Source organism: Anabrus simplex, chromosome 4 (genome assembly GCF_040414725.1).
Source record: "Anabrus simplex isolate iqAnaSimp1 chromosome 4, ASM4041472v1, whole genome shotgun sequence".
NCBI lineage: Eukaryota > Metazoa > Arthropoda > Insecta > Orthoptera > Tettigoniidae > Anabrus > Anabrus simplex.
Window position 1 is genome coordinate 142889515 of NC_090268.1, and position 27707 is coordinate 142917221.

General features: G+C 37.7%; 1 protein-coding gene across 1 annotated transcript in view; it reads right to left on the reverse strand.

Moving 5' to 3' along the window:
* Positions 1 to 1551: 1551 nt before the first annotated feature.
* The window catches only part of rod (rough deal), a 404971-nt gene continuing 378815 nt past the window's right edge, over positions 1552 to 27707 (reverse strand). The window contains exons 27-28 of the mRNA XM_067146037.2: positions 23812 to 23895; positions 1552 to 2982 (exon numbers count right to left, since the gene is read on the reverse strand). Coding sequence (XP_067002138.2) covers positions 2944 to 2982; positions 23812 to 23895 — 123 coding nt within the window. The 3' untranslated portion in view covers positions 1552 to 2943. The remainder of the gene's footprint in view (positions 2983 to 23811; positions 23896 to 27707) is intronic.

The following is a 27707-nucleotide window of genomic DNA, read 5'->3' on the forward strand; positions in this document are numbered from 1 at the left end:
CTTGGTGTACAACTGCTTTAGAAAATCCATTATAAGTTCTAAGAAAAAGTGAACTTATGGGGAAGAAGTCTGAAGAGCAACACTGAATTTGTCAAATACAGGAATAGTCACTTGAAGGAAAGTGCAAAAGGCCTTGTTCAAGTTTGAGGACAGGAACATAAATAATTTTTCCTCACGTGTTGTAGCAGAAGGCTTACTTTTTAGGACGGGTTGGTCACATTTGGAAGAATATGCTTTTCTTTTAGGGACATGTGCAGTAGCAGAATCAGACAGTAGGACTCGGACCCACTATCTCCCAAATCCCAAGCTTGCGAGTTAGCTAACCTAGTACACCAAGGAGCATGGCTAAACTGGTTGGACAAATACCCACATATTGCAAAAAAGAGAAAGGATAGGACTAATAAAAATACTATAATTTGGAAACCAAGTATGCCAGGATTTGTTGCGAGGCCATAGCAGTACACTAGAACAGCTCAGCGGTCTGCTGGCCTGGAAGGAGGAGTCATACAACACTATCTGTCAATGGTGATTGTATAATGGTTAGGACTATCAGCTGCTGTCCTTGGGGCCCTGGGTTTGATTCTCGGTACTGCCAGACATTTAAGAATGGCAGGAGGGTTGGTATGGAGTTGAAATGGTACATGCAGCTCACCTACATCGGGGGGTGTGCCTGAAAAGAGCTGCATCACCTCAGGATGAGGACAAGAGTTTACTTTTTTTACCTGTCAAGAGTACTTTGTACCCGCTTGGCCTCACAAGAAATTCACTCAGCCAACGTGTTAGAAGACATCAAAAACAGAATCTATTTTAAAAATATAAATAAACTAGCCAGCTGGACTCATATCAATGACAGTATTACACCACATTCTATGCTAGATTTGTAAGGACTGAGGAAGCACTAATGGAGGACTTCATTAAGGTAAGTTGCATATTTCAAGTATTGAAGGATTTAAACAGAATTGAAACATGAATGGTTATACATTTCTAAATATTTTTGTTTGTGATTTGATAGAATCTGATTATGTTCCTTCAGAAACGAAACATGTCATTCTATTTTTAATTAAATTGTTGCTTTTTTTGGTAGTCTCTAAATTTTTATAATTTAGTTTCAACAGACTGAAAAACCTGTTATAAAATTATACTGAAACGGCGATTTAAGGGAAACCTCTATTTAGGGTTAATAAAACAACAACAACGGTCCCTGCAAAAGCTTCTAGTTTCACTAGACCTAAAAATCTTGTGGGGTTGATAATCTTGATGTTTTGACACTAAGGTAAATTACTAACAATGGAAGGTGTAATCCATGTGTAATTAAACTCATGATTTCTAATTTGATATACTATAGAAACAAGATTGAGTGAGTGCCTTGAGAAGATAACAACTGTATTTAAAATAAAATGAAAAATGAGAAAATTCTGCTGCTGAAAAACACCTTTCATGTTATAACATAAGGAATGTGAATATAGGAGGGATAGGTAGGGGGAGGAGGGAGAGAGAGAGAGAGAGAGAGAGAGTTGTTTAATGTTAAATAAATATAAAACCATTTATTTAAAAAAATATATATATATACTGTATTGGGGGTAGATGAAGAGACAAGTTCAAAAGGAAGTCAACTTCAATTTTAATAGAAGGGTGTCATGCACGTTTGCTCAAACTCATTGAAGTTGAAAGGAACTGGAAGCTCGTGTCTAGGATAGGCGATTGTCCTGTTTTATGATACTGTCAAACATAAAAGTTCATAAATAGTAACTACTCAAACGGTTTTCGGAGACGCCGAGGTGTCGAAATTTAGTCCCGCAGGAGTTCTTTTATGTGCCAGTAAATCTACAGACATCTTCAAATATCAATGGACTGAGCCAGAATCGAACCTGTGAAGTTGGGGTCAGAATGCCAGCGCCTCAACTGTCTGAATCACTCAGCCCAGTAGGCTTTGATCCTTATACAGTACGAAAATAATTTTATCTTGATGATATGGAATGTTTCAATCTGTTAAGAGTTCTCATATTCTTGAAATTGACGAAGTTACTTTTGAACTTGTCCCTGTAGATACTATTTTGTTATACTGAGAGTTCATATGGATATGTATGGACTAATACTGTCAACAAATGCATATATTGCAATAGTTTTAGGTACTGTATTGTAATATGCAAATCTAGACAAATTGAAAAAAGTCCACCCTTTTGCAATACTAGAGTACTGTATTATCTTTTTAAAAGAATTACACTTTTAACTATTCTAAAAAACATGCTTTGTTCCTCATTGAGGACATCTGCAGCTTATAGAAAATACAAAAGTATACAAAAATACTTGGCAAATAGGTAACAAGTAAACACACTAAACATTAATTTAAAAGTTTTTGAAACATTTCATAGTGATAACACTATAGTCTTCTTTTATAATGTACAGTTCTTGTACATTTTGTCAACATTTAAAAGTAATCTTCTACAACTTGCAGTGATAACACTATAGTCTTCTTTTATAATGTACAGTTCTTGCACATTTTGTCAACATTTAAAAGTAATCTTCTACAACTTGGAGTGATAACACTATAGTCTTCTTTTATTATGTACAGTTCTTGTACATTTTGTCAACATTAAAAGTAATACTTGTACATTTTGTCAACATTTAAAAGTAATCTTCTACAAGACACAATATATAACATATACAATATATAAGTACTATACATTATAAAATAAGACAATAGTGTTATTAATATGCAATGATTTTGGTATACTTCTGTATCTTCTATAAGCTGAAGAAGTCCGCAACTAGGAGCAAAAACAGGTTCTTTTCATTTAGAGCAGTTAGAAGTGTATTTTTTTAAAAAGTTAATAGAATATTCTAGTACTGAAAACGGAGGATTCTCCTCAATTCGACTTGAGTAATGAGACAATACGGGTGTTAAAAACTAAGTTCATTACATGCAATGTATGCAAATTGCGTTCATAAACAGTGTGCTGGTTCCTGCAGAACTTGAAGAATCTGAAACATACAAAAAGAGAACATTGAACATAATCATATAGTCAAGTTACCATCATGATAAAATATCAAAAGCAATTACTACAGACCAGATTTTAAAGGGAAGCCCTCGTTTTCCGTCCATCCGTGCCTTTCCATGAGTCATGGTTTCTTTTGATGGAGCGCCGGTTTCATTTCCAAATAGTATGTTGCGTTCAGAAGAGCGTGGGTTCGAATCCCACCTTGGCCGTCCTGGGAATGGTTTTCCACGGTTTCCCATTCTCAATTCCAGGTGAACGCCGGGGCGGTACCTTTGATAGACCGTGGCCGAATTACTTCCAATTCCTGTCCTGAACTATCCTTGGTGGAGAAGACATTCAAGAATAGTCGACGCCGTAAAAGAAATACTGTACAAGTAAAAATGAAGTATTATTTTTGATACGGATAAACCGGAGATCCGGATTAATGAGGGCCAGATAAACGAGGTTCTTGTGTATGTACTTTGACTTTTGCTGTAAATTTTTTAAACAATTTGCTATGTGTCTGTTATTAACAGTATTTAATATAAGTGTTGTTGAAATGGCAAAACCATGTTCTAGTAGCAAGCATGCAGTAAGTAGTTTCAAGGAAGCTTCCAACTTCCATTGAGGCAGATGGTAAGATTATTTGCAGCTCCTTATGCAATGTTAATATTAATACATTTGCGCCCGTATCCAGGTTATTGCGTATAGTCCAGTGTCCACGCTGTGGACCGTCACCAAGTTAGCTCGGATAAGCGCGATTTTGAACGGACGCTGTTCCTACGCAGCTGTGGTCCATTTTTGTCACAAATATGTGACAGAGAGATGAGGGTAATACCCTTATGAATGTTTCTGCTCACCGGAAACCATTTGGTCATAGAGATTACCCCTTCGAATGCATTTTTTGGTTTTGTGTGTTTGTGATTCATTTAGTGCTATTTATATAGTGGTGTTTAGTGCTTGTTGGTAGAAATTGGGAGTAGTGATCTTTATTTAAATTTTATAACAAGTAGTAATACAGTTAGTCTTCAGTAAATTACGTTTTCTAGGTTAAGTAGGCTAGCTACGTGTACCTTGTTTCGAATTTAGGTTTAGAAAATACTTTAGGTAATAATATTAACTTTAAAAATATTCGTAAATATTTGTAAATATCTGTAGGTTCGTTGGTATATTACTTACAAAGGCAGATTATCATAAGGAATAGTACCGTAACTTCCACCACAACTTTACTGGTATTTCGTATAGATATCCATTCAAACTATCGCGAAGGTAATAATTTACTAAATTAAATAACACGATATGCCTGTAAACTTTGATTTAAAAAGAAGTTAAAGAGATTACACAGAAATTTCACTGGATAATTATGGTACTTAACAGTTTTTGGATTGTTGACGATTGTTGATACCGTACATTCTGACGAGATCAAAGAGTACGGGCTACATGCATATGGTAGTTGTGTAAACAAATACAAAATCAGCGGATTACTTTATTCCGATAATTTGTAGCCTAAGGTTCTGGCATACTTTGTACTGTATTTTGCACCTTCGTTCATACACCGATTAAAAGTTAATAATTAAATTCCTGTAGGGCCTATCGTAATAATATCGCAGTTCATGCCCCTGGCATAGTTTTGACAGAAATTATTGTAAACAACCTCTTATTTTTTGGCATTTAAGGACACTTATATCCTCCATCTCGCATAGTAGGGAAAATAATAGTAATCCACCTGTGGTGAAATTCATATAACCACATTTCAGTTTAGAATTGTAGTGCAGATACGGTATATTTAGATAGTACAGTATCTTACCTGATATATTCGTATGTATCTTTGTGTGTGTATCTATTAGAGCATTGTACTAATAATAATCTGTTTAAGCATTTAGCTTTGTTGGTAATCTTTAAGTACAGTAGTTCGTGCAAATTTCAAACTTGCAATTTCAATTTCTGTTTGTGCTTAGTAGTGACATACGGTACCGGTATTGTAATTAGGATACATCTGAATGTAGTTTAAAATTATTGTAGTGTACTGTACAGTAGTATATGAGTAATATCTTATTACAAATTGGCGTGCTTATTTTATTATTGTAAAATTTTTGTGTAGTATAGTAGAAGTATCTGTAGAAACTCTCTTACTAAAATTTTATTGTCGTAATTAGGAGAGGCTTAACTGCAGTATAGAATTGTGTAATTTTTGTGTATTTTGGTATTCAGTAATTAACAGTAGTTAAAAATAGAATACGACTAAGTAGTATTATAGTGTAGTAGTATATTAATTACCTAATTGTCATGTGATCTTTTAGTACTATCCTAGACAATATTTCTTTTCGTTCATTTTTTTTTTGCACAAAACAAATAATTTTATTTTTTGTTTTCTTTTCATTTTTTCCGTAAAGAATGGCTAAAGTGTGCAAGTGTATGAACTGTGGGTATGGCGAGGCATTGAGGGGTATGAGGGAGGAGTTTGAGAGCTTGAGGGAGATAATTAGGATTCTCACAGAAGACAGGAATGAAGGTAGGCCTCCCTCAAACAATGTACAGGTTACAGCAGGTGTAAAGTAGGGATGGGAAGGAAAGGGGGGAACTGTAGAAGACAGGTGGTCTACTGTAATGTTCTAAGGGGAAGGAGATTGCAGGCTAAGGGCTCTATTCAGGATCAGAATTCAGGACAGGTGTCTGTGAGAAATTGGTACGAGCCACTTCAGGTAGAGCAACAGAGGGAAGATGAGGAACAGGGAACTGTTGCTGAGATGTGTGGAAGTGGGAGGAAGGGAAAAAGTAGGAAAGGGAAATGTAGAGTAGAGGATAGGAAAACACAGGTGGAACAGGGTCATGGGAGGGAAAATAGAGAGGAGGAAGTAGCTTCTGCAGCTATCAGGAAAGATAGGGCTGACCAGCAAGGGAGGGGAGCAAAGGAGGTGGGTAGGGTTGAGGCTCTGGTCATGGGGGATTCCATCGTTAGACACATGGGGAAAGTGTGTGGAGGAAAGGGAACCAGGGTAGAGTGTTATCCAGGAATTAGGTTGAGGCAGATGCTGAGAAAAGTAGAAGAGAAGGAGGAGGGGAAGGAGAAGGTGGTAGTGTTTCATGTTGGTACCAACAATGTAAGGCAAGCTAATATAAGTACCAACATAGTTGGGGATGCGTGGGATCTGGTAAATGCAGCACGGGTGATGTTTAAGAAAGCAGAGATTATTTTCAGTGGAATACTGTATAGGAGGGATACTGACTGGAGGGTGATTGGGGATTTAAATGAGACTAAGGAGTGGGTATGTGGGAAACTGGGAGTGAAATTTCTAGACCCTAATGGGTGGGTAGGAGATAGGGATCTGCGCTCAGATGGCCTTCACTTAAACCGCAGAGGTATGTATAAGTTAGGAAATTTGTTTGGATGAGTAATAGGGAGGTACATTCAGGGAAACAGGGTTGTCTAGGGAGTGGTGATGCGGGTACAGAGATCTGGAAGTCAAACAGGGATGACATAAAAATGTTAGTGTTGAACTGTAGAAGTATTGTAAAGAAAGGAATAGAATTAATTTAATAGATATTTACTTACCAGATATTGTAATAGGAGTTGAATCATGGCTGAGAAATGATATAATGGATGCAGAAATTTTCTCACGGAACTGGAGTGTGTATCGTAGAGATAGGATAGGAATGGTGGGAGGGAGAGTATTCATTATGGTGAAAGAAGAATTTGTAAGCTACGAAAAAGTTAAAGATGAGAATCATGAAATTCTAGGTGTAAGGCTCATCTCTAAACATAATAGGCAACTTGATGTCTATGGAGTGAACAGACCGGGAAAGGGTATTGCTGACACGGATTCAGAATTATTTGATAAAATAATCAGCTATGTGGGAAACGACATGGAAAGGAATGTGATTGTAGCAGGAGATCTTAATTTACCAAATGTCAATTGGGAAGGGAATGCGAACGACAGGAAGCATGACCGACAAATGGCAAATAAGCTAATATGGGAAGGACAGCTGATTCGGAAAGTGACGGAACCAACAAGAGGGAAAAATATCCTGGACGTGGTGCTGATAGAACCACATGACCTCTATAGAGAAACCGAAGTAACACATGGTATTAGTGACCACGAAGCTGCTTTTGTCGTAGTTAAAAATAAATGTGATAGAAAGTCAGGTTTTAAAAGTAGGACTATTAGGCAGTACCATATGGCTGATAAAGCAGGGCTGAGGCAGTTTTTAAAAAGTAATTATGATCGGTGGAAAATGGTAAATAAGAATGTAAACAGACTCTGGGATGGGTTTAAAGAAATTGTTGAGGAATGTGAAAACAGGTTTGTACCTTTAAAGGTGGTAAGGAATGATAAAGACCCACCTTACTATAATAGAGACTAAGAAGGAGGTGTGGAAGTAAGGAGAAATTGAAGGAACTTACTAGGAAATTGAATCTAGCAAAGAAGGCAGCTAAGGATAACATGATGGCAAGCATAATTGCCAGTCATACAAATTTTAGTGAAAAATGGAAGGGTATGTATAGGTACTTTAAGCCAGAAACAGGTTCCAAGAAGGACATTCCACGAATAATTAATGAACAAGGGGAGTGTGTATGTGAGGATCTTTAAAAAGCAGAAGTATTCAGTCAGCAGTATGTAAAGATTGTTGGTTACAAGGGAAATGTCCAGATAGAGGAGGTGACTAATTCTAAAGTATTAAAATTTACATATGATAACAATGATATTTATAATAAGATACAAAAGCTGAAAACTAGAAAAGCGGCTGGAATTGATAAGATTTCTGGGGATATACTAAAGACAATGGGGTTGGGATATAGTACCATATTTGAAGTACTGTACTTATTTGATTGTTTGAAGGAGCTATACCAGATGAATGGAGAGTTTCTATAGTAGCTCCTGTGTATAAAGGAAAGGGTGATAGACATAAGGCTGAAAATTACAGGCCAGTAAGTTCGACGTGTGTTGCATGAAAGCTTTGGGAAGGCATTCATTTCTGATTATATTAGACATGTTTGCGAAATTAATAACTGGTTCGATAGAAGGCAATTCGGTTTTAGGAAAGGTTATTCCACTGAAGCTCAACTTGTAGGATTCCAGCAAGATATAGCAGATATTTTGGATTCTGGAGGTCAAATGGACTGTATCACGATTGACCTGTCTAAAGCATTTGATAGGATGGATCATGGGAGACTACTGGCAAAAATGAGTGCAATTGGACTAGACAAAGGAGTGACTGAATAGGTGGCTTTATTTCTAGAAAATAGATCTCAGAGAATTGGAGTAGGCGAAGCTTTATCTGACCCTGTAATAATTAAGAGGGGAATTCCTCAAGGCAGTATTATCGGACCTTTATGTTTTCTTATATGATATGAGTAAAGGAATTGAATCAGAGGTAAGGCTTTTTGCGGATGATGTTATTCTCTATAGAGTAATAAATAAGTTACAAGATTGTGAGCAACTGCAAAATGACCTCGATAATGTTGTGAGATGGACAGCAAGCAATGGTATGTTGATAAACGGGGTTAAAAATCAGGTTTTGAGTTTCACAAATAGGAAAAGTCCTCTGAGTTTTAATTACTGCATTGATGGGGTGAAAGTTCCTTTTGGGGATCATTGCAAGTATCTGAGTGTTAATATAAGGAAAGATCTTCGTTGGGGTAATCACATAAATGGGATTTTAAATAAAGGATACAGATCTCTGCACATGGTTATGAGGGTGTTTAGGGGTTGTAGTAAGGATGTAAAGGAGAGGGCTTATCAGTCTCTGGTAAGACCCCAACTAGAGTATGGTTCCAGTGTATGGGACCCTCAGCAAGATTACTTGATTGAAGAACTGGAAAAAAATCAAAAGAAAAGCAGCTCGATTTGTTCTGGGTGATTTCCGACAAAAGAGTAGTGTTACAAAAATGTTGCAAAGTTTGGGCTGGAAAGAACTGGGAGAAAGGAGACGAGCTGCTCGACTGAGTGGTATGTTTCGAGCTGTCAGTGGAGAAATGGCGTGGAATAACATTAGTAGACGAATAAGTTTGAGTGGCTTCTTTAAAAGTAGGAAAGATCACAATATGAAGATAAAGTTGGAATACAAGAAGACAAATTGGGGCATATATTAATTTATAGGAAGGGGAGTTAGGGATTGAAATAACTTACCAAGGGAGATGTTCAATACATTTCCAATGTCATTGAAATCATTTAAGAAAAGGCTAATAAAACAACAGATAGGGAATACGCCACCTGGGCGACTGCCCTAAATGCAGATCAGTATCGACTGATTGATAATATAAAATCAGACGCATTTTACAGAAACTTTCCAACAGATTTACAGAGCTTTATACCCCCAAATATAAAATTGCTCTGAATGAGGGAATGCTAGCATGGACAGAGTGCCTAAGATTCCGACAATACAACCCCCGTAAAATAATAAAATGTGGGATTTTAGTGAAAAAGGTTTGCGAGTCTAACACAGGGTATATCTGTGAACTCATGATATATGATGCAAGTGGTGCGACTTTACAAAGCACAGTTTTTCAGCTGGCTTGAAAATTATCCTGGTCAGGGGTATACAGTATATATGGACAATTATTACAACAGTGTTGGACTTGTGATACAATTACAGGAACAGAACACTGCCGTATGTGGAACACTACAGTCAAATAGGGGTGTACTGTAAGATCTAAAGGAACACTAGACAATTCTCAAATGGGGGGGGGGGATGACTTTCAGGAGGGACGAGGATGTATAGCTTGTTTTTTGGAAAGACATGAAGGTTATAGCTATGGTAACAGTCATCCACTTGGCAGAAATATTTGAAACAAACAAATCTGGAAGAAAACCACTGAAACCAGAGTCTGTGACTGACTATATTCAACACATGCATTGGTGTTTATAACTGCAGACCAGTACTTGACACTATCCTTTCATGAAGAAAACTGTAAGTTGGAGAAAAAAAAGTTTTCTTTTATCTACTGTACTGTTAACTTTTTAATGCATTATGGCCCTTTCAGAACTCAAATCCGAAAGACGCAGCTCGATAGCTGCAGTCGCTTAAGTGCGGCCAGTGTCTAGTATTCGGGAGATAGTAGGTTCGAACCCCACTGTCGGCAGCAATGAAAATGGTTTTCCGTGGTTTCCCATTTTCACACCAGGCAAATGCTGGGGCTGTACCTTAATTCAGGCCACGACCGCTTCCTTCCCACTCCTAGCCCTTCCCTGTCCCATCGTCGCCATAACACCTATCTGTGTCGGTGCGGGGGAAAAAAAAAAACATCATTTCTGAATTTCATACAGACAGTAGTTGGGAACGTGCTCCAGTAAAAAAGTGAACCTGACGTACCAGTGCAATAATCTCTTGTAATCTCAGCACCATCCGCTTCAACAGTTCCAAGTCTCCGTCCTGCGATTTTGCCATCGTAAAAGGAACCGGCCAAGGACCATAAAATAAAGGTAAGTTCCTCCACTAGAAGGTGAAAAGTGTGCTTCAAAAACAAAATTATTAGTTAAACACATTATTTTTATGGAACGCGTGGTATTCCCATTCACCCATGAAAGAGAGACATAGCTATCACACCCTCCAGAGATACTAGAGGAGTCTGTCAAGGTATGTGCAAAATTTTGATTCTATATCTTGTTTACTTTAGAACTTACTGTGAAAGGAATTTCTTACTGTTTGCCGTGTCACTAACAGCTGGAACAGGCCAGCTCAAATGGTGGGCATGAATGTGTTAAGGTAGGTGAAAGTCACAAAGGGCAGAACAGCACATCATCTTAAGTATGGAAAGCACCAGAAAAACAAACAGATTACAGAAATCACTGTTACATTTGCAAAATGCAGCATCCCCCTTCATAAAGTAAACAATCTTGCAATGAAGAGTTCTTGGAAAAATACACACACAAATCTATCCCAGACGAAAGTACCCTTAGAAAGAACTATTTGCAACCAGTATATGAAGCACATGCAGAAAGAGTTAAAGAAGTTGTTGGGGACTATCCTGTTTCATTCTGGATAAAACATCAAGCTCTCTTTCAAGGACTTTTCTGAATATTCTTGTACTACCTTGTTTTTCTCTGTGAACAATTCACAAAGATTAAGGAGTTTCTCTGGTCCTTGGATGTCAAAGAATCTGCAGTTGCTGAGCACGCAAAGGCTTTACTGAGAAATGTGAATTTGTGGAACGAATGGTATGCAATTCACACGATTAAATTTATTCCGGAGGCCATCACTAGACTGGAAGAAGAGAATTTAGCCAAAGAGATTAAATGAGGTGTGATAGAAGAAATTCAGAGCAAACTTGAGGGATTTACAAAAGATAAACTCGAAAGTTAAGCAAAAAATCCGGACATTGACATTCACTGATTTAGAATTCAGAATCAAAACAAAGATTTTACCAGTGGGTCTGTTGATGGAGAGGTCATTTTCCTCAGGCAAAGATATTTTACATTCACAGAGATATATAGAAGTGTTGAATGTGATAAAGTAAAAACTCTTTCCTCATGCAATAAAGTGAAAATTGACAAACAAGTCTCCCTTTTTAATTCCCAAATTTTTTTTTTCATTTCCTTCCTTTCAAAAATAATTTTCTTTCTTTTTTCCCCTTTCTAAAAATTGCAACCCCCTTTCTGGTTCTTTTTAAATTAAACATTTTATCTTTAAAATCTGGTCAGCCATTACATTAAAACAGTACTGATGGTTGTATTATTATTTTTAAAATTTGACAGTCATATCAGCACACAATTTTTAGTTCAGCACTAGTTTCTGAACTATAAGGTCCATCAACAGTGATTAAAAATTATTTAAAACATGTTAATCCATATAAATGTGTCGTATAGATAAAATGCAGTCAAGATGAAATGAACTGTAAAATAAATACAAGCAACAAATGACAGGCTAAGAACCTAAAGCTAGATCGTAACATTTATATTATGATGTGACATGCCATTTAAGCTGCTGGACAAGCACTAAATAGACATTCTGCTTCGAGCCAGAGTTTTCTAGTAGCACGTGACATAACGCCATCTCAAAGTTGAAAACAATATGTTACCAATAGTCGTTTCACTCAAAAGCTTATCAGTTTCTTTTTTCTGCTCCATAAATATTTCAACGTTTTCACGGGTATTTCATTCTAAATCTAATTTATGTTTAAAAATTAACTTAATGTTTTTTCAATACCTTGAAAATAATTATAGCTGTTATTGTAAAAATGTTCTGCAAAATCTGAATATCTGTTTTATTGTATAGCCTGAAAGTGTTCGTGGTATCAGTGTATTAAGTGTCCATCCAATCCTTCCTATATAAATCTTTCACAATAGTTGCAAGTGAGGCATATATTTCTGAATTAGTTTCAACATCTTTTTTATTGACAGGATCTGAATTGTAGATTTTTTCTGATATTTTATTTTTAGTTCTAAAACTTGTTTTAAACTTTAAATTTCTTGAAGATATTTGCGGTTTTAAAAATTTCAAAATGTGTAAATGTTACATAATGATTACAATCTAATTCTTTCTTGTTTTCACTATACAGAGGATTCTCAAATTGAACTCCAAGGGGAATCAGCAGGTACCTGTCTGTGTATGTCGGTTTCCTGTATACTACGTGACTCAGAGTCCCATTGATGTTGCGTTTTACTAGGACATCCAGGAACGGTAGTTTTCCCGTTTATTTCGATTTCCATGGTGAACTGAATATTTACGTGAATAGAGTTGAGAAGGTCGAGAAATAGCTGCAGGTTATTGCTCCTGTGAAGCCAGATCATGAACGTGTCATCCACATAATGGAGAAAACATTTTGGTTTCAGGGTAGATGTGGCTAAGGCTTTCTGTTCCAAGCGTTCTATATACATGATTGCTATTATTGGAGAGAGCGGCGACCCCATCGCAGCCCCTTCTGTCTGTTCGTAGAACTCACCATTGAAGTAGAAATAAGTGGCGTTTAGGCATTCTTTAGCTAGTGTTGACAGGTCTTCTGGAAGTTTCTGGTCTAATAGCGGAAATACTTCTGTTAGCAGCACCTTGGTGAAAAGTGATGTGACGTCAAAACTTACTAATAAGTCCATACTTTCAATCGATTGGTCCTTAAGGAGCTTGATGAAATGTTGGGAGTCCCTCACGTAGGTTTCAGTGTGTTTATGTGACTGAAGTAGTCAGGTAGGTAACAGGTAGGTAACGGGTTATATCGTGCGTCGGAGATCCTATAGCGCTCACGATAGGTCGCAGAGGTATGCCTTCTTTATGGATTTTAGAGAGGCCATACAATTTAGGAGGTATTGCGTCCGATGATATCAGCTGCTTCTGTATTTTGGCTGGGATACTGGAAATTTTTTACTAGTATTTGGAGTTTGTTCCTAATGTGGTTGGTAGGGTTTCTTATTTTCTTGTATGTAGAATCTGAGTAATTGTTCTATTTTTCGTGTGTAGTCTGTGCGTGTCATTATCACCGTGGTGTTGCCTTTATCTGCAGGTCGGATTTATCTTGACGTAGTGTTTTGAGGGCATGAATTTCTTCTTTGGTCATATTGGATGGCGTCCGCTTTGCAGTTCTCGGTAGACAGGATATATCCTATCTGATCTCTTCTGCAGATTCGGTAGGGAGGTGTCGGATTGTAATTTCAACTTTCCTAATTATTTCTTCCACTGGTATCCTATTAGGAACTACTGCGTAGTTGAGTCCTTTTTACATGGCCGAGGTAGTAGATTCAATGAGTGGCTTATCTGTGAGATTAACTATTACATTCTTCTGTAGTGAAATAGGTGGTTTCAGTTTCTATTTTCGTAGGAGGCGGTCAAATTTCTTGTTATGTTTGGCAGTGGCTAGTTCCAGTGTATGCTAATGCTGCCTAATGTGGTCCAGTCATTGAGATACAAAGTGCTGGCAAGTTGCAAGTGGAGGTGAAATAATTTATTTTTGAGGTGGTCCAGAGTCTGTCTGGTGTCACTGATCCATTCCCTGAGAAGTTTAATGTTGGTTTCGTGACGAATACGGTCTGTCCGTCGGTTCTTGGTGTGATATTTCAGTCTCACACATGCTGGTATAATGCTGTTGTCCCTGCAGCTAGGGGTATTTCAGGTGCCTTGACACAGAATACTGCAATGTATTCGAAATGTCGGCAAACAGTAAAGTAAAATTCTTTCAAGGTCCACCAATTCAATACAATGAAGTTTTATTTGTGACTCAATCACATGTCCAATGGTACTAGTTTTGGCACCTTTGTGCCATCATCAGCCTTAAGTACAAATTAAACAATTATATACATATTCCTAAAACATCTAAAACACGTTTTAACACATTATAAAATACATTACTGTAATGATACATGAGATAATTTAAAATTATGTTACAATTGATTGCTGTAATATAAAAATCTTAAAATTCCGGCAATTCGTTATATAGTCCAGTCTGTGCACATCTGGGATAAGTGAATCTGTGCTGTTTTATGCTGTCTATGTGGGTGACACTTATTCACTTGATGTTAGGTGGTTCCGGGGAAATTTACTTTGATCGTGTAAGATTGTGATATAAATAGAGAAGAATTCCGATTTCAGTTTAAACCTGAAAGAATTCCCACTTCAGCTTAAACCTGAAGGAGAAATTAGCCAAGTTAGATGTTTGAAGCAATGTATGGAAGTTACTAGAATCATTAGAATCATTAAATGATGATTGACTCACCTTGAGCAGCATGTTGAATGTGTTTATTACACAGGGCGGGACCCATCGCTTCATGTGGTCTGCGCCATAGACAGTGCCTCCCATCGGCATGGTGCAGTTGAAATCATGATTCGTCCGACCATATCACATTGCGCCATTGTTCCAGTGTCCATCCCTGGTGACTGGCGACAAATGCGCGTCGTTATGCCCGATGATGTTGGGTTAACATTGACACCCGTGTGCGGCGCCGGCTCTCATACCCCATAGAACCCATGTTCCTACGGATTGTCCACTGGGAGACGTGTCTAGCACGGCCTGTGTTGAATTGAGCCGTGATTTGTTGCACGGTTGCCCGTCTGTCACTATTGACAATCCGTCTCAGATGTCGCCGGTCACGGTCATCGAGAGTGGCTGGACGGCCGGTCGTTCGTCTGTTGTGGACGGTGACACCCGCATTCAACCATTCACGATATACCCTGGACACGGTTGATCGTGTGAAGCCGAATTCCCGCACCACTTCCGAAATCGCACTTCCCATCCGTCGGGCACCGAGCACCATAGCCCGTTCGAACGGTGTCAGCTCACGACGACGTTCCATGTTACACCTGTCACATGCACAGCCACTGCTCACAAGGTCTCCTATACAACTGCTGCTGGCACAGGGGGCGTGTGGTGCGCAGACAACACACCTGCGCATCAGTGCTCCGCTATCCCATGACATTTGCTCAGTCAGTGTATAAGTGACACTGTACGCAATGTACAAAAAACAACAACAGGGTTCAACCCAGAAAATAAACTAAATAATAAGAGAATAAAAATGAAGAAATGGAATGAATATGTTGCTACAATGATTTCGTGAAAGAATAAGGAAAATTTTGAGGAGGTTATGAAGAAAATTGGCGTAAACTCGGATCACATGTACTTTTGGGAGCAATAGTTGCGTGTTATTGATGGAGATTCCATATCAGATAGCTTGACGTGACACTTATATGATGATATCGCAGGAATGAATCATCGAAATGAATCCTGTTAGGGTAAATTAGTTACTTAATTCCATATTTTCAACCTGATAATCCTACAATAGATTATTGTATTCTAAAATATGTGTTATGATAGATGCTGATAGTTACGATTACAACATTCGTACATCTTTCCAGTTATTTATATTGCATAATAGTCACTTGCAATCCTTGACAACGGTATTCCCTAATGTCTAGTTAAATCGTAGAAGATTGTAGATTGAACTTCCATTGCAGTTATGAATTTCTGAGGTTATTTTTGATACATATGTCTTGATTTGAAGATTAAGTTGATGTTGAATGCAACAGTAGTTAATTTAGTAACTTAAATGAATAGTAGCCAATGTTTGCCACAAAGATATATGAAACCTAACTTGCACAATTTTATGAAACGGCGAAGAAGATTATGAGGAAAAACTACCTCGAATAACTCGCGAACTTAAGAAATTATGAAAGGAACCGTTTAATTTTTACTGAATTTCCCACGATTATCTGCAGGTAATTCATATTTTACTTTTATTGATAAAATGTAATATATTAGTTCATTTCTATAAAATATTGTACATAATGAAAGATGAACATGACATTGGTATATGAATATTTAATAGTGGCTGCCTGGCCGAGGCGGTAAAGGCGTGCTCGGCTCGCCTGGAAGGACGTGGGTTCGATTCCCCGTCAGGAAGTCGTAAAATTTAAGAAATGAGATTTCCACTTCCTGAGGTGCATATTATGGCCCTGAAGTTCACTTAGCCTACACTAAAAATGAGTACCAGGTTTATTCCTGGGGGCAAAGGCAGCCGGGCATAGAGCTAACCACTGTACCCCATCAAGTGCCGCGGTTACGGATAGTGGAAGCCTTTACCTTCCACCCCTCCAAGGGCCTTCATGGCCTGTACAGAGAAGACTTCGCTTTTATATGAATATTTAATACTTCAAACTCAAAATACCATTCATGATTTAACCAATGTATTTCATATTTTTTTACTTTATTAATTCATATTTTTGATCAATAAATAAATGATAGTATTTAAAACACGTTGATGTATTATTTGGAGCTGCAAGCAATGATAGAATTTAGAATTAAGGAATAGCTTAATCTTTTACATTGAATTTTGAAGCGATGCGTTATCCGTAGACATTCATATGCGATTATGAGAAGTTGGAGGAATATTTCGAGCGCATCACTGCATCTTCTGGAACTCACGTTAAAAATACAACCTACAACTTTACCCTGGGAGAAGAGTTAGCCCGAGTTTTCTTAAGCATGTTGCAGTAATTAACAACAAAAAGCAATATAAATCGCAAAGGTCCACCTTCACAATTAAGTATTTATTATTTTCCACCTAGTTGATACAATGATTGCTTAAGGCAATTTAATGGTTAAAAGTGGTACATGTTTCGTATTTAATCAACATCTTCAGCCACGTAACACTCTTTAGATGAAAAATATATAAAATTGACAAATTAATGCTTAAGAGGAAGTGTTCTTAAAATTAACATAAGATTGACAACATTAAAACAAACAAAAACTCAAGAGAAAATATATAAATTATTACTACAATTGAAAGCAGTTGTCAAGGAAACCTTACAGTTTCCTTTTGTCAGAATTTTAGAATTGCGGTTTCAGTTTCTGTTATTAACTGTTTTAATGTAGTAGTATTATTACATTTTGGGCCAGCCTAAGTGGCTCAAACAATTAAGGCACTGACTTTCTGAGCCGAACTTGACAGATTAAATCCTGGCTCAGTCTGGTGGTATTTGAAGGTGCTCAAATACATCACCTCATGTTTGTAGATTTACAGCATCTCCCAAAACCGTAAAAGTAATTAGTGGAATGCAAAACCAATAACAACATTATTATTATTATTATTATTATTATTATTATCATCATCATTTCTTCGAATGGGCCAATTAAGGACCATAATGTTGAAGTTTTCTGCTTGGAGGGGGACTTGATATTTGCCCAGTACTCGTGCATTCTCTGGCTATACTTCTCCTTTCTTTCCTTTGTCCAAAGGGCACCTTTTTTAAATTTTATTTTATTTATTATTACATGATGGTCTGTTCTGAAACCTCTTTTGTTTGATTATTCTTCTGAGAGGTGCTCTGTTTCTGATGTCATTTTCAGGTATTCCTAGTTTCTGCAAGTCTTTCTTCACTTCTGTTAGCCATGGTGTCCCTATCTTTCTATTTGCCCAATAGTTGAGAAACCGGTAGGTAATCCTAGTTGGGTTCACCCTCGTGACATGTCCACAGAAGGTCAGACACCTCTTCCTGGCTATGTCTGTGATTTTTTCAGTATAACTGTATAGCTCCTGGTTTGGTTGCCTTATGTACTTGCCATCTACTTTGATCCGTCCTAGTATCTTTCTCAAGATCTTCCTCTCTTGGACCTCCAGTTTGTCCAACAATCTTTTCCTGTCCAGCATCAAATATTCTGTGGCGTATGGGACTTCTGAGCGGATAACTGTCTGGTAGTGCCTCAATTTAGTGTTATGAGAGAGACATTTCTTGTTATAAATGTTCTTGGTCAATCGATATGCTAACTCTAGTTTGCTAATCCGGGTTGTTAGTGCTACCCCTTCTGACATATAGGGTTCCAGCAATTCTCCCAGGTACATGAATCTGTTGATTTTCTCAATGTGGACCTGTTCCAACTGTAGTTTGCTGAGAGTATCGCTGATATTGATGAAGTATTTTGTCTTTTCTAGAGATACCTGTAATCCCATCCTGGCAGCCTGGTGTTTAAGAGCATCGAGTTGTTTCACTGCTACTTCTACAGAGTTTGCCAGAAGTGCCAGGTCATCTGCGAATGCAAAACAGTCAACTATTCGCCCCTTCTGTTTTTTATTATTATAATAATTATAATAATAATAATAATAATAATAATTATTATTATTATTATTATTAAATTATCTTTGAAATTGTGTTTGGAGTAGTTTTAGTATTACCACCATTCACAAAAATTCTAATTACAGAGGAACCCATAAATAAGCACCATATAATAACTACATTAATACACTGCCCTCAAAAAGTAACACTTGATATTTTATTACAAATCCCAGTTAAATTCTACACTGAATAAGATTACCATAAATTTTTCCAATATTTATTGATTGGCTAGTGTTCTGTGAACATTACTGAAGGAGAAGCAACAATGAATAACAACAGAAGGCTTTTGAATGCAATGTTGTAAGCAATTCAACTAATGGTGAGTGCTCCTGCATATTTCTTATCAATTTTGCACCAATTATGTAAACCATTATTTCAGCACTGTAGTCGCTCTTGTACCTTTGATGCTGATTATCCCTTATCTGAGGATTGCTTGTAAGTATTGTGAACTCTGTGGAAAGCAGACATTGGTGAATGATGGCCGTAGCTACCACTAAATAGCACAGGTTTTGCATCCATCTCCTGCAAGCATTAAACATGTTTTCAAAATCATTATCCCTACCACAGAAAAACCGGTTCAGGTTCTCCTAGGTTCACTTTTGCATTGACCCCCTGTGAGTGTGGAACACAGATGAAGAATACACCCACGGTATCCCCTACCTGTTGTAAGAGGCGACTAAAGGACGACCTAGGCAAAGAAATGAATTGTGGCTTTGGTACCATGAATTGTACCCTGTGGGGCTGAATCGGTCCCCTCTTTATTTTATATTTTCTGTTTGCGGAGGGGCCCCTTGTGTGTGTGTGACTACGATCAAAAACCCAAATGGTATTTATTCCCAACCCGTCGGGTGGGAGCGTCACATACTTGGCAGTAATATCTGCCTGTCAATGCAGGTTCCTGCACAGCCGAATGCCAAATCATCACACTATTATTATTATTATTATTATTATTATTATTATTATTATGTTCTTTACATCTACATCACCGGTATAAGGAGGCCACCTTCTCCAAATACCAACGGCCTCCTAGGAAGGCAGATGAGCGGGTAGAATGAAGGGCACTCTCTTGCCCTTGGAGTGAGAAACTGCTCCTAAAGACGGAAGAGGCACTAGATGGCCAACAGCATAGGATGGGGAAGGGAACGGAAAACCAGTCCATTAACCTTTTGAACTCCATTACCCTTAGCGTATGCTTCCTTCTCCACACTGAATTAATGTCTGCACTATGAATAGCTGCAGGAAGTGAACACTGCAAAACTTCTAAAACATAATATAATCACATTACATGTTATATACTTTCAGTTAGAACATAAAATATATAAATTCTTGAATTTTTTCATTATGTGGTACTTTTCAAAACGTTTTCTGGGTGGAGACTGGGTTTACTCGAGGACGTTTTGCAGTAGTAAACTGTCTCCTTTCTACCACGTTCCTTGCTCCTGTCTGAACAGACAGCAACCTTTATGTTATTTTTCAGGTAGATTGTTAATGATGCGCAGTTTACTATTCAAATGTTCTTCAACATCAGAAGTAGATGGCCTCCCTTGCTTTTGAACTTTGTTGCTTACTTCGCCAACCAACCCACTGATACCTGTTTCTGCAAGGTTTTGTGCGATGGGCTGTCCATGCGATTCATGGTGCAGTAATCGTTACAGAGCAAAAAGCTGTCGACTATTGCCACTTACAATAGCCAGAAGTACAATTTCCGCCACCATTTCAAGCTTTTCACTACTAAAGCATAGTTTGACGTGTAGTGGGTCGAGCGATCACTGCCTTCCATCTTTGACGTGTAGCCAATAATCACGTTTGGTTTCTCTAATTGTTCAACACAGTTTCACTTCTTTCTGTCAATAACTGATGTTGAATTGTTTCTAGATGTTAACCCATTGAACTGCAATTTTTCTTGAAAATAAATATACATTGATTGCGATTTAAACTGGCGTAAAAGAAAACACTTTTACTACAGCAAGTTAACACACTGAAACACAGTTCACATTCTAACAATAGTTCAACACAGTGTGGTAGATATTAAAACACTCATATACATGCAGTGCCACCTTACACTTATCACATTCATAACGGGATTCACCCCTGTTCTTTCCCCTGGGATTTTTTTCCTCTGCAGTCATAGCAGACCTCGCAAGAAAAGCCACAGTGAGAAGATGAAGAGATTTTGGGAGAAGGAAAAGGCAACGAGATCAGCTAAATAAGTTTAATTGTGCTCATTAGTCAGGCATCAGGAAATAATAATAATAATAATGATGAAGTTGATGATGATGATGATGATAAATAATACAAGACTGACAAACCGCATCAATACCTTCTTTCAGCAGAAGAAAAACTATGGGGCTTTGAGAACTGAACTCTGTGGTAGCAAGAAGATTTCACCACATATTATTTGGTACATTGTCTGTTTATGTACACTTTCAGTCTTCTAGATTATGCACACGCCCACCTGCGTCCCCGTCTTCATTTTCTTCAATAATGTCATCTAATTCTTCAGAATTACTAATGCTAACGTCACTCGAAGGTAATTCAGTATCACTCTCATCGGAAAAACCATCACTGACATCGCTTTCTTCCAAAAAACGTAATATTCGAGCTTCATCCGACTCGGCCATGACATTGACTTTACCTTCACTAAAGCTTTACGTGGTAATTTACTCGATCATATTTAGACTCTTGGGTGGCGAAATACGTAGCTGAAGGGCAAAGATAGCTGAAATACGATTACCAACATCTCGTAGACATGTTGGGATTGCAAAGAAATATCGATATGTATCCTTGGAAACCTCAACAAAGCAATAAAGAGGGTGGACGGAAATTTCCGTCACTGCATTTATGGGAACCCGCGGAAAATGACGGAAATTTCCGTCATTGCAAGGCAATGGGTTAAAAGCATCAATACTGGTCACTAAATGTTATAAGATATCAATTTTCGTGAGCAAAGATGAAGCAGAAGCAATGTTTACATTCAATCTGCATCATCAGTAAACTGTCATAAAAATCCGAGAATATCAGATGTTAGAAAGTCATTACAATTTCCCAAACTAAAGTAAATAGGGAAAGGTGTACTCTTGAAGACCGCTAAATAGGTCTACAGTACTGGAACACAGCACAGTCGTACGAACTATTGTCATGTCGAATGAGACTTGACATCGGAGCGCAAGTCTGATATTTTAATGTCGAGCCCTACTCGACATAGGAGTGCAAAAGGTTAAAGACCTGAATGGGTATCCCAAGCATCGGCTGGTTGCGAACCTTGGTAGGGGGGTGTGCACCCATGTTGAGTAAGTGTACCTGCTAAAACTCAAGAAATATCCGGCTGACAGACCACCTGCTATACATTATAACCAGCAAATCCTATTCTAATAGAATGGGTGAGGGCGAGTACCTAGCGCCTTAAAACTAGGACTACTAGGCTAAGGTATGGCAACCCTGACAAAAGTCTCTGGCCCTCCAGGTTGGGGGTTGCACATGTGTTAACGGCTCTATTGCATAAAAAAAATAAAAAGGTTGTTACAAATATCTCACATTTGCCTCGGATGAATAAGAATGGATATCAACATATAACGACCATGGCGACGATGGGATAGGAAAGGCCTAGGAGTTGGAAGGAAGCGGCCGTGGCCTTAATTAAGGTACAGCCCCAGCATTTGCCTGGTGTGAAAATGGGAAACCACGGAAAACCATCTTCAGGGCTGCCGATAGTGGGATTCGAACCTACTATCTCCCGGATGCAAACTCACAGCCGCGCGCCTCTACACGCACGGCCAACTCGCCCGGTCAAAATCCTCAGTCAACACCTGGAGAAGATGAAGTATCCACAATGACTCACACAAAATGCTGTCAACTTGCGGACACAGATTTATTCACAATTATTTACAAATTACACATAACCTAAATCACTGCCGTCACAACAAAACACTTCACTCCGAAAACATCAACAAACCACTATTTCTAACAACTGCCTATCACAAAGTACATGGAGACTGCAACCACTGCACGTCAACCACCAACTTTACTAAATCAATTCACATACTTCAAAGACTCCTTATCACGACGCACATCTGATCAGAACAACTCCCGTTAAACCATGACTCGTACTAAACAATAACTTGTCTCTACCATCAAGACCACCTCCGTATATATGTGCCTGGCCAGGCTTCTAGAAAGATATGTTACAAAATGCCTTCTCGTAAATTCTAGAGTGCTTAATACATAGATATAATGTACAGAATATTCTACCATCACCTAGTGTCAAAGATACGTCATTCTGGGTGTTACAGTGTGTTTCACAATACTGTAGTGGATTACAAATCATATATACAGGTAATTTTAACTCAACTCGTATACTGTACAGTACATGTTTCCTGACATAACCTCACAAACAATGCGATCATCCGACTACGTAAATAATAATAATAATAATAATAATAATAATAATAATAATAATATGAAAATCCATAGCCTGTTTCTAGTCATTCGACCGGGTCAGGAACGGAATGAATGAAGCCCCCATCTAGCGGCGAGGATAGGAATTGTGCTGGCTGCCGAAGCCTGTCGCACTCCTCTGGGCCAATGATAAATGAATGATGGACGAAATTAAATTATATTGGAGAGTGTTGCTGGAATGGAATATGACAGAAAAACCTGTCCCGCCTCCGCTTTGTCCAGCACAAATCTCGCATGGATCGACCGGGATTTGAACCACGGAATCCAGCGGAGAGAGGCCGACACCTGAGCCACGGAGGCTACCATAATCATAAAATAATAATACTAAATGGATGTAAACACTTCATAGCCACACATTACAAGTCATAATAATAATGATAATCATAAAATAATAATAATAATAATAATAATAATAATAATAATAATAATAATAATTTGAGCTCGGATACTTGCATTATTTACCCATGGGCGAGAGAATATTGGTTTCAAGTTATATCAGTTTATCACACCTGCGTCAAAGTATAGAGTGGGAATTGCTGCAATTCAAGAGACTAGATTATTAGGTAATGGTATACAGGACATGGAGAAGTATACACGTTTTAAGAGTGGTAAAGAAACTGGACCCCAGAAATTTGGTACTGCATTTAGTGTTATAGATGTTGGTCCCCTATGGAGTAACATTTTACATCATTTAAAATCAATTATGGACCTTAGAGTCTGAAAACCAGTTCTGAACAAAAAATTGTGTGTTGATATAACTGTCAATTTTAAAAATAATAATTATGCAGGTATTCATTAGATATTGAAAGTAAACATGTGAACTGAACTAGAATATCTATGAAGAACTTACTTTAGGCACTATTAAGATTCCTTGATGTTGCAACTTCTTCACTTTTTCACCTAAGATTTTTGAATCGCACAACAGTTCAATCTCCTGGAACAAACGTGAAGAACCGTATTTACTCCCTGCTCTTCCTGATGTAAAACATTAATATATTATTACAGTATTAGCAGTTTATAATGAAATAAAATGTCACCAAAAATACACAGAAGTAACATAGGAATGATATAAATTTCTTAAAAGTTCTTTATAACAGTAACTGAGTTATCGTCAGTAAAATTGTTAGCAATGACAATGAAACATGTTTCTGTACTACTTTGCGATTCCCTGATTATGTTGACAAAGGATGAGAGCAATCGCTGACTATGGGAATGATGATGTAGACTCAGGCTATAGATTTGTGGTCTTGTCAGCCTAAAAATCTCATTTTATTTAATTCTAATGCAGGGTTACCATATATCCTCTTCTCTTTACTGTTAGTTGTTATTGTTAGTAAAATGGCTGGGATTTCCTTTTTTTTTAAAGTCCAGGTTTTCTACAAAACCTCTGAGTTTAAAAGGTTAAGAACAGAAATTAATAACTGAAGCAACAATCCACCCAATACATATCAAGGTAGATTGATTAAGAATTTTGATAGTGATCATCAAGTACAAGTATAATAATAATAATAATAATAATAATAATAATAATAATAATAATAATAATAATAATAATAATAATACCGGGGTACACCTCCGCCTCGAACTGCGTGCCTTCTAGAAGGCCATCTGTTCTATGAATCCTAAACTATGTAACAATATAGTTGGACCTTTAATCTTTAGATGTCTCTACTATTGGCGCAAGTGCCCCCTCCGGTGGGATTATGGACAATTACCCTTTAAGGGAATTTTCAATTTCAACGTTTGTAAACCTTAAGTGTTTGTAGAGGTTTTTTTTTTTTTTCTTCTCTTAATATGCTAAGGTTATCAGCACTTCTACGCCTTCCTTCTGCCTTAAGCTATTAACCAATTAGGAATTTTGTGTATATTTCTCTAGCCAATTAAAATTGGAGGTGTGTACAAGTATTCTGCCTAGCTCTAGAGAGTTCTGGAACTTTCCCCTCTGAGTTGCTATAAAAGCTGGGCGCTTTAGGGCCGTATTGTCATCTTCATCGCTTTGGCCATGTGTGTGTATGGCGTAATAGGAGGCGGGGGCAGCCTTGCCATCGTCAGAAGGCCCAACAACTCAAGGTAACGGCAGACATCTCTTAACATGTAATAACTCCAGGCAGTTAACTTGAGCGGAAAGTTTCAAACTTCTTTTCTTAATGTAAAATTCTAAAGTTTAAATGCATATTTTTGGCAAGTCTAAGGACTCTGTTTAAATCCCTGCTGCGAAATATGTAAATTTAGGGAATGAAGAGTGCTCACCCTCTTAATTCCCATTCAACTTGGTATGGGTGACTAAGATTTTCTAAACCTCTAAATACTGCACACTGCTTTGCATCTAGTCACCCCTTTGTAGCATAGGCTTATCCTCTGCAATTTCAGGCCATAATCCCATTTAGGATTTTAAAGAGTCTTTCAAAAAGAGTGCAAGTGTTTCGCTTCCTAGCCTTATTATTTTGTACACTAAGACCATTTAGAATGGGCATTCATTGCCCCCGATTGTCATTATTTATAGACGAGTGTATAATAGACTGCCGAGCAGAAATGACAGCAAATACAGTTTTTGAAGTTTTGTCATCATCATCATCTTCATTTTCTGTTCCCAGCTTACCGGGTCGGGTTGTGAATCAAGGACCTCCATCGGAGCCTGTCTCTTCATCACTCTTCTCTTTTTTTAAGTACATCTTCTGGTTTTCCTCCCCTCTTCTCTATGCACTCTCACACTGCACCTGTCCATCTTTTTTGGGGTTGTTTTTGAAGTTTATAAGGTGTAATTTTGTTTAAAAACTGGTGCCTCTGAGAGGCTGGACTGTAATAACTTTTGGAGCACAGTCTCCTATAATGCAAGTGAGTGGAGAAAATATGCTCTTGTAAAATTGTGTACCTTTAGAGCTACAAGGCTCATTCCTGGTGAACTATTGTGTCTATAATCTTCTCTATTATACACGATTTTTGACTAAGTCATTGTTATTGAGGGAGCTGATGAGCTCATCTTTATATTAGTATTGTTAATTCAGATTTTCTAAATATCTATCAAATTAAAAGTGTTCCGGGGTTATCCGTGGAGCAGAAAGAGGTGAAAGAAGCTGCGGGTGTTGAATGGGTCTAACTACGATATCAGAAATTGAATTAAAACTTTAAATAAAGGTTATATTTCTCTCAGAATTTCAAACTTAACTAATTTTTTCACTGAGTGAACATAATAACATGACAGGTACAAATAGCAATCTTGAAACAAGAATTGGAAACTCCAATAATCTGTAATTTCAAATTTTTTGAGCTTCAGGCTCCAAATTTACAATTTCCGTAAATATTGCGGTAGTCAAATAAGGAGAGATATCTTCCAGTACACAGTGTTCACGAGCACTAGGCTCCAACAGTAACAATTTAAGGCCTTCTCAAGGCACCTCTCAATATTATTGAAAACTTAGACAAGAGCTTACATGCTCTCTGACATTAACATATTTTAAACAGCCCGCTCAAGGCAACAATACACAAAATTTTACGATCTCTGGCCTCTCTAGGCACAATTTACAATTTAAATTTCTTTTAAACAGGAGTATATATTACCCAACCAACTGGGCCTTCATGGAAAAACAACAGGTTAGATTACTGGCCCGAACACAAAAAGAATGGAGGCGTACACTTGCACTCCTAGAACTTCTAAAACCCTAATTGGGCTCTCGCCCCAATGATGCAGGGGCTAATCCCAAGCTACTGAGGTAACTAGAATGGAGATTAATCTAATACTTTATAGAATAGAGAAAAGGTTACAAATCCTAGTCACCTCAAACCAAGTAGAAGGGGAGCTCGAGAGGGTAACACACTGTCTATCCCCGATTTACAGTTATAGGAATTTATGAAATTTTACATTAGCCAAAACAAGGTTTACATTTAGAAAACAGGTTACATAGTTAGAAATTAGGACCTTCCCCTCGTGTAAGTTTGCGGAGGTAGCTACAGAAAAATAAGAAATTTGGCGATCAAAAGACAAGGTAGCCAGAAAAGCAGCAGTTTACATACGCGAGGGGATGGTTCTAGAGGGTTCTGGACTAATCCGGACACACCCTCTCAATTTTATTGGCAAATTCAAAAGTTACACCCAAAGAACCAAAAAGAAGCCTGTGATAGGCTGAAAAATAATTACAGAAAATTCCTATTGGCCAGATTCAAAACTGGCGGAATGAGAAAGAAGTGTTGCAAACTTTGAAATATATACAAAAAACAAATGAAAGTTAATTTACTTGAGAAAACCCATAAACACAAAATTTCTAACAATACAAATTCTTTTACCTTGCACCAGAGTGCGTGACCAGAGCTTTTTTTGTAATGACATCTATGGAGAAAAGTTTAAACCAAAACAAAACAAAATAAATCCAATCAGTTTAGGAAACTTAGAAATGACAAACTTCTCAATTATACAGTAGTGACATCTTCTGATTAATGTCCCAACTTTATGTAGTAGCAGTTTCACGTTTTGTTGGATAGATAGAGTTTATTAAGGCGCTTCTTTTGAATGTGCAGAGTTGAGGTGTACCTCCCAGTACAAAAAGAAAAAGGAAAGAAATAAAATCTTTTCTCTCTAGTAGTCGCTTTACGTCGCACTGACACAGATAGGTCTTACGGCGACGATGGGACAGGAAAGGCCTAGGAATGGGAAGTTTTTTTTTTTTGCTATGGGCTTTATGTCGCACCGACGCAGATAGGTCTTATGGGAAGGAAGTGGCTGTGGTCTAAATTAAGGTACAGCCCCACCAT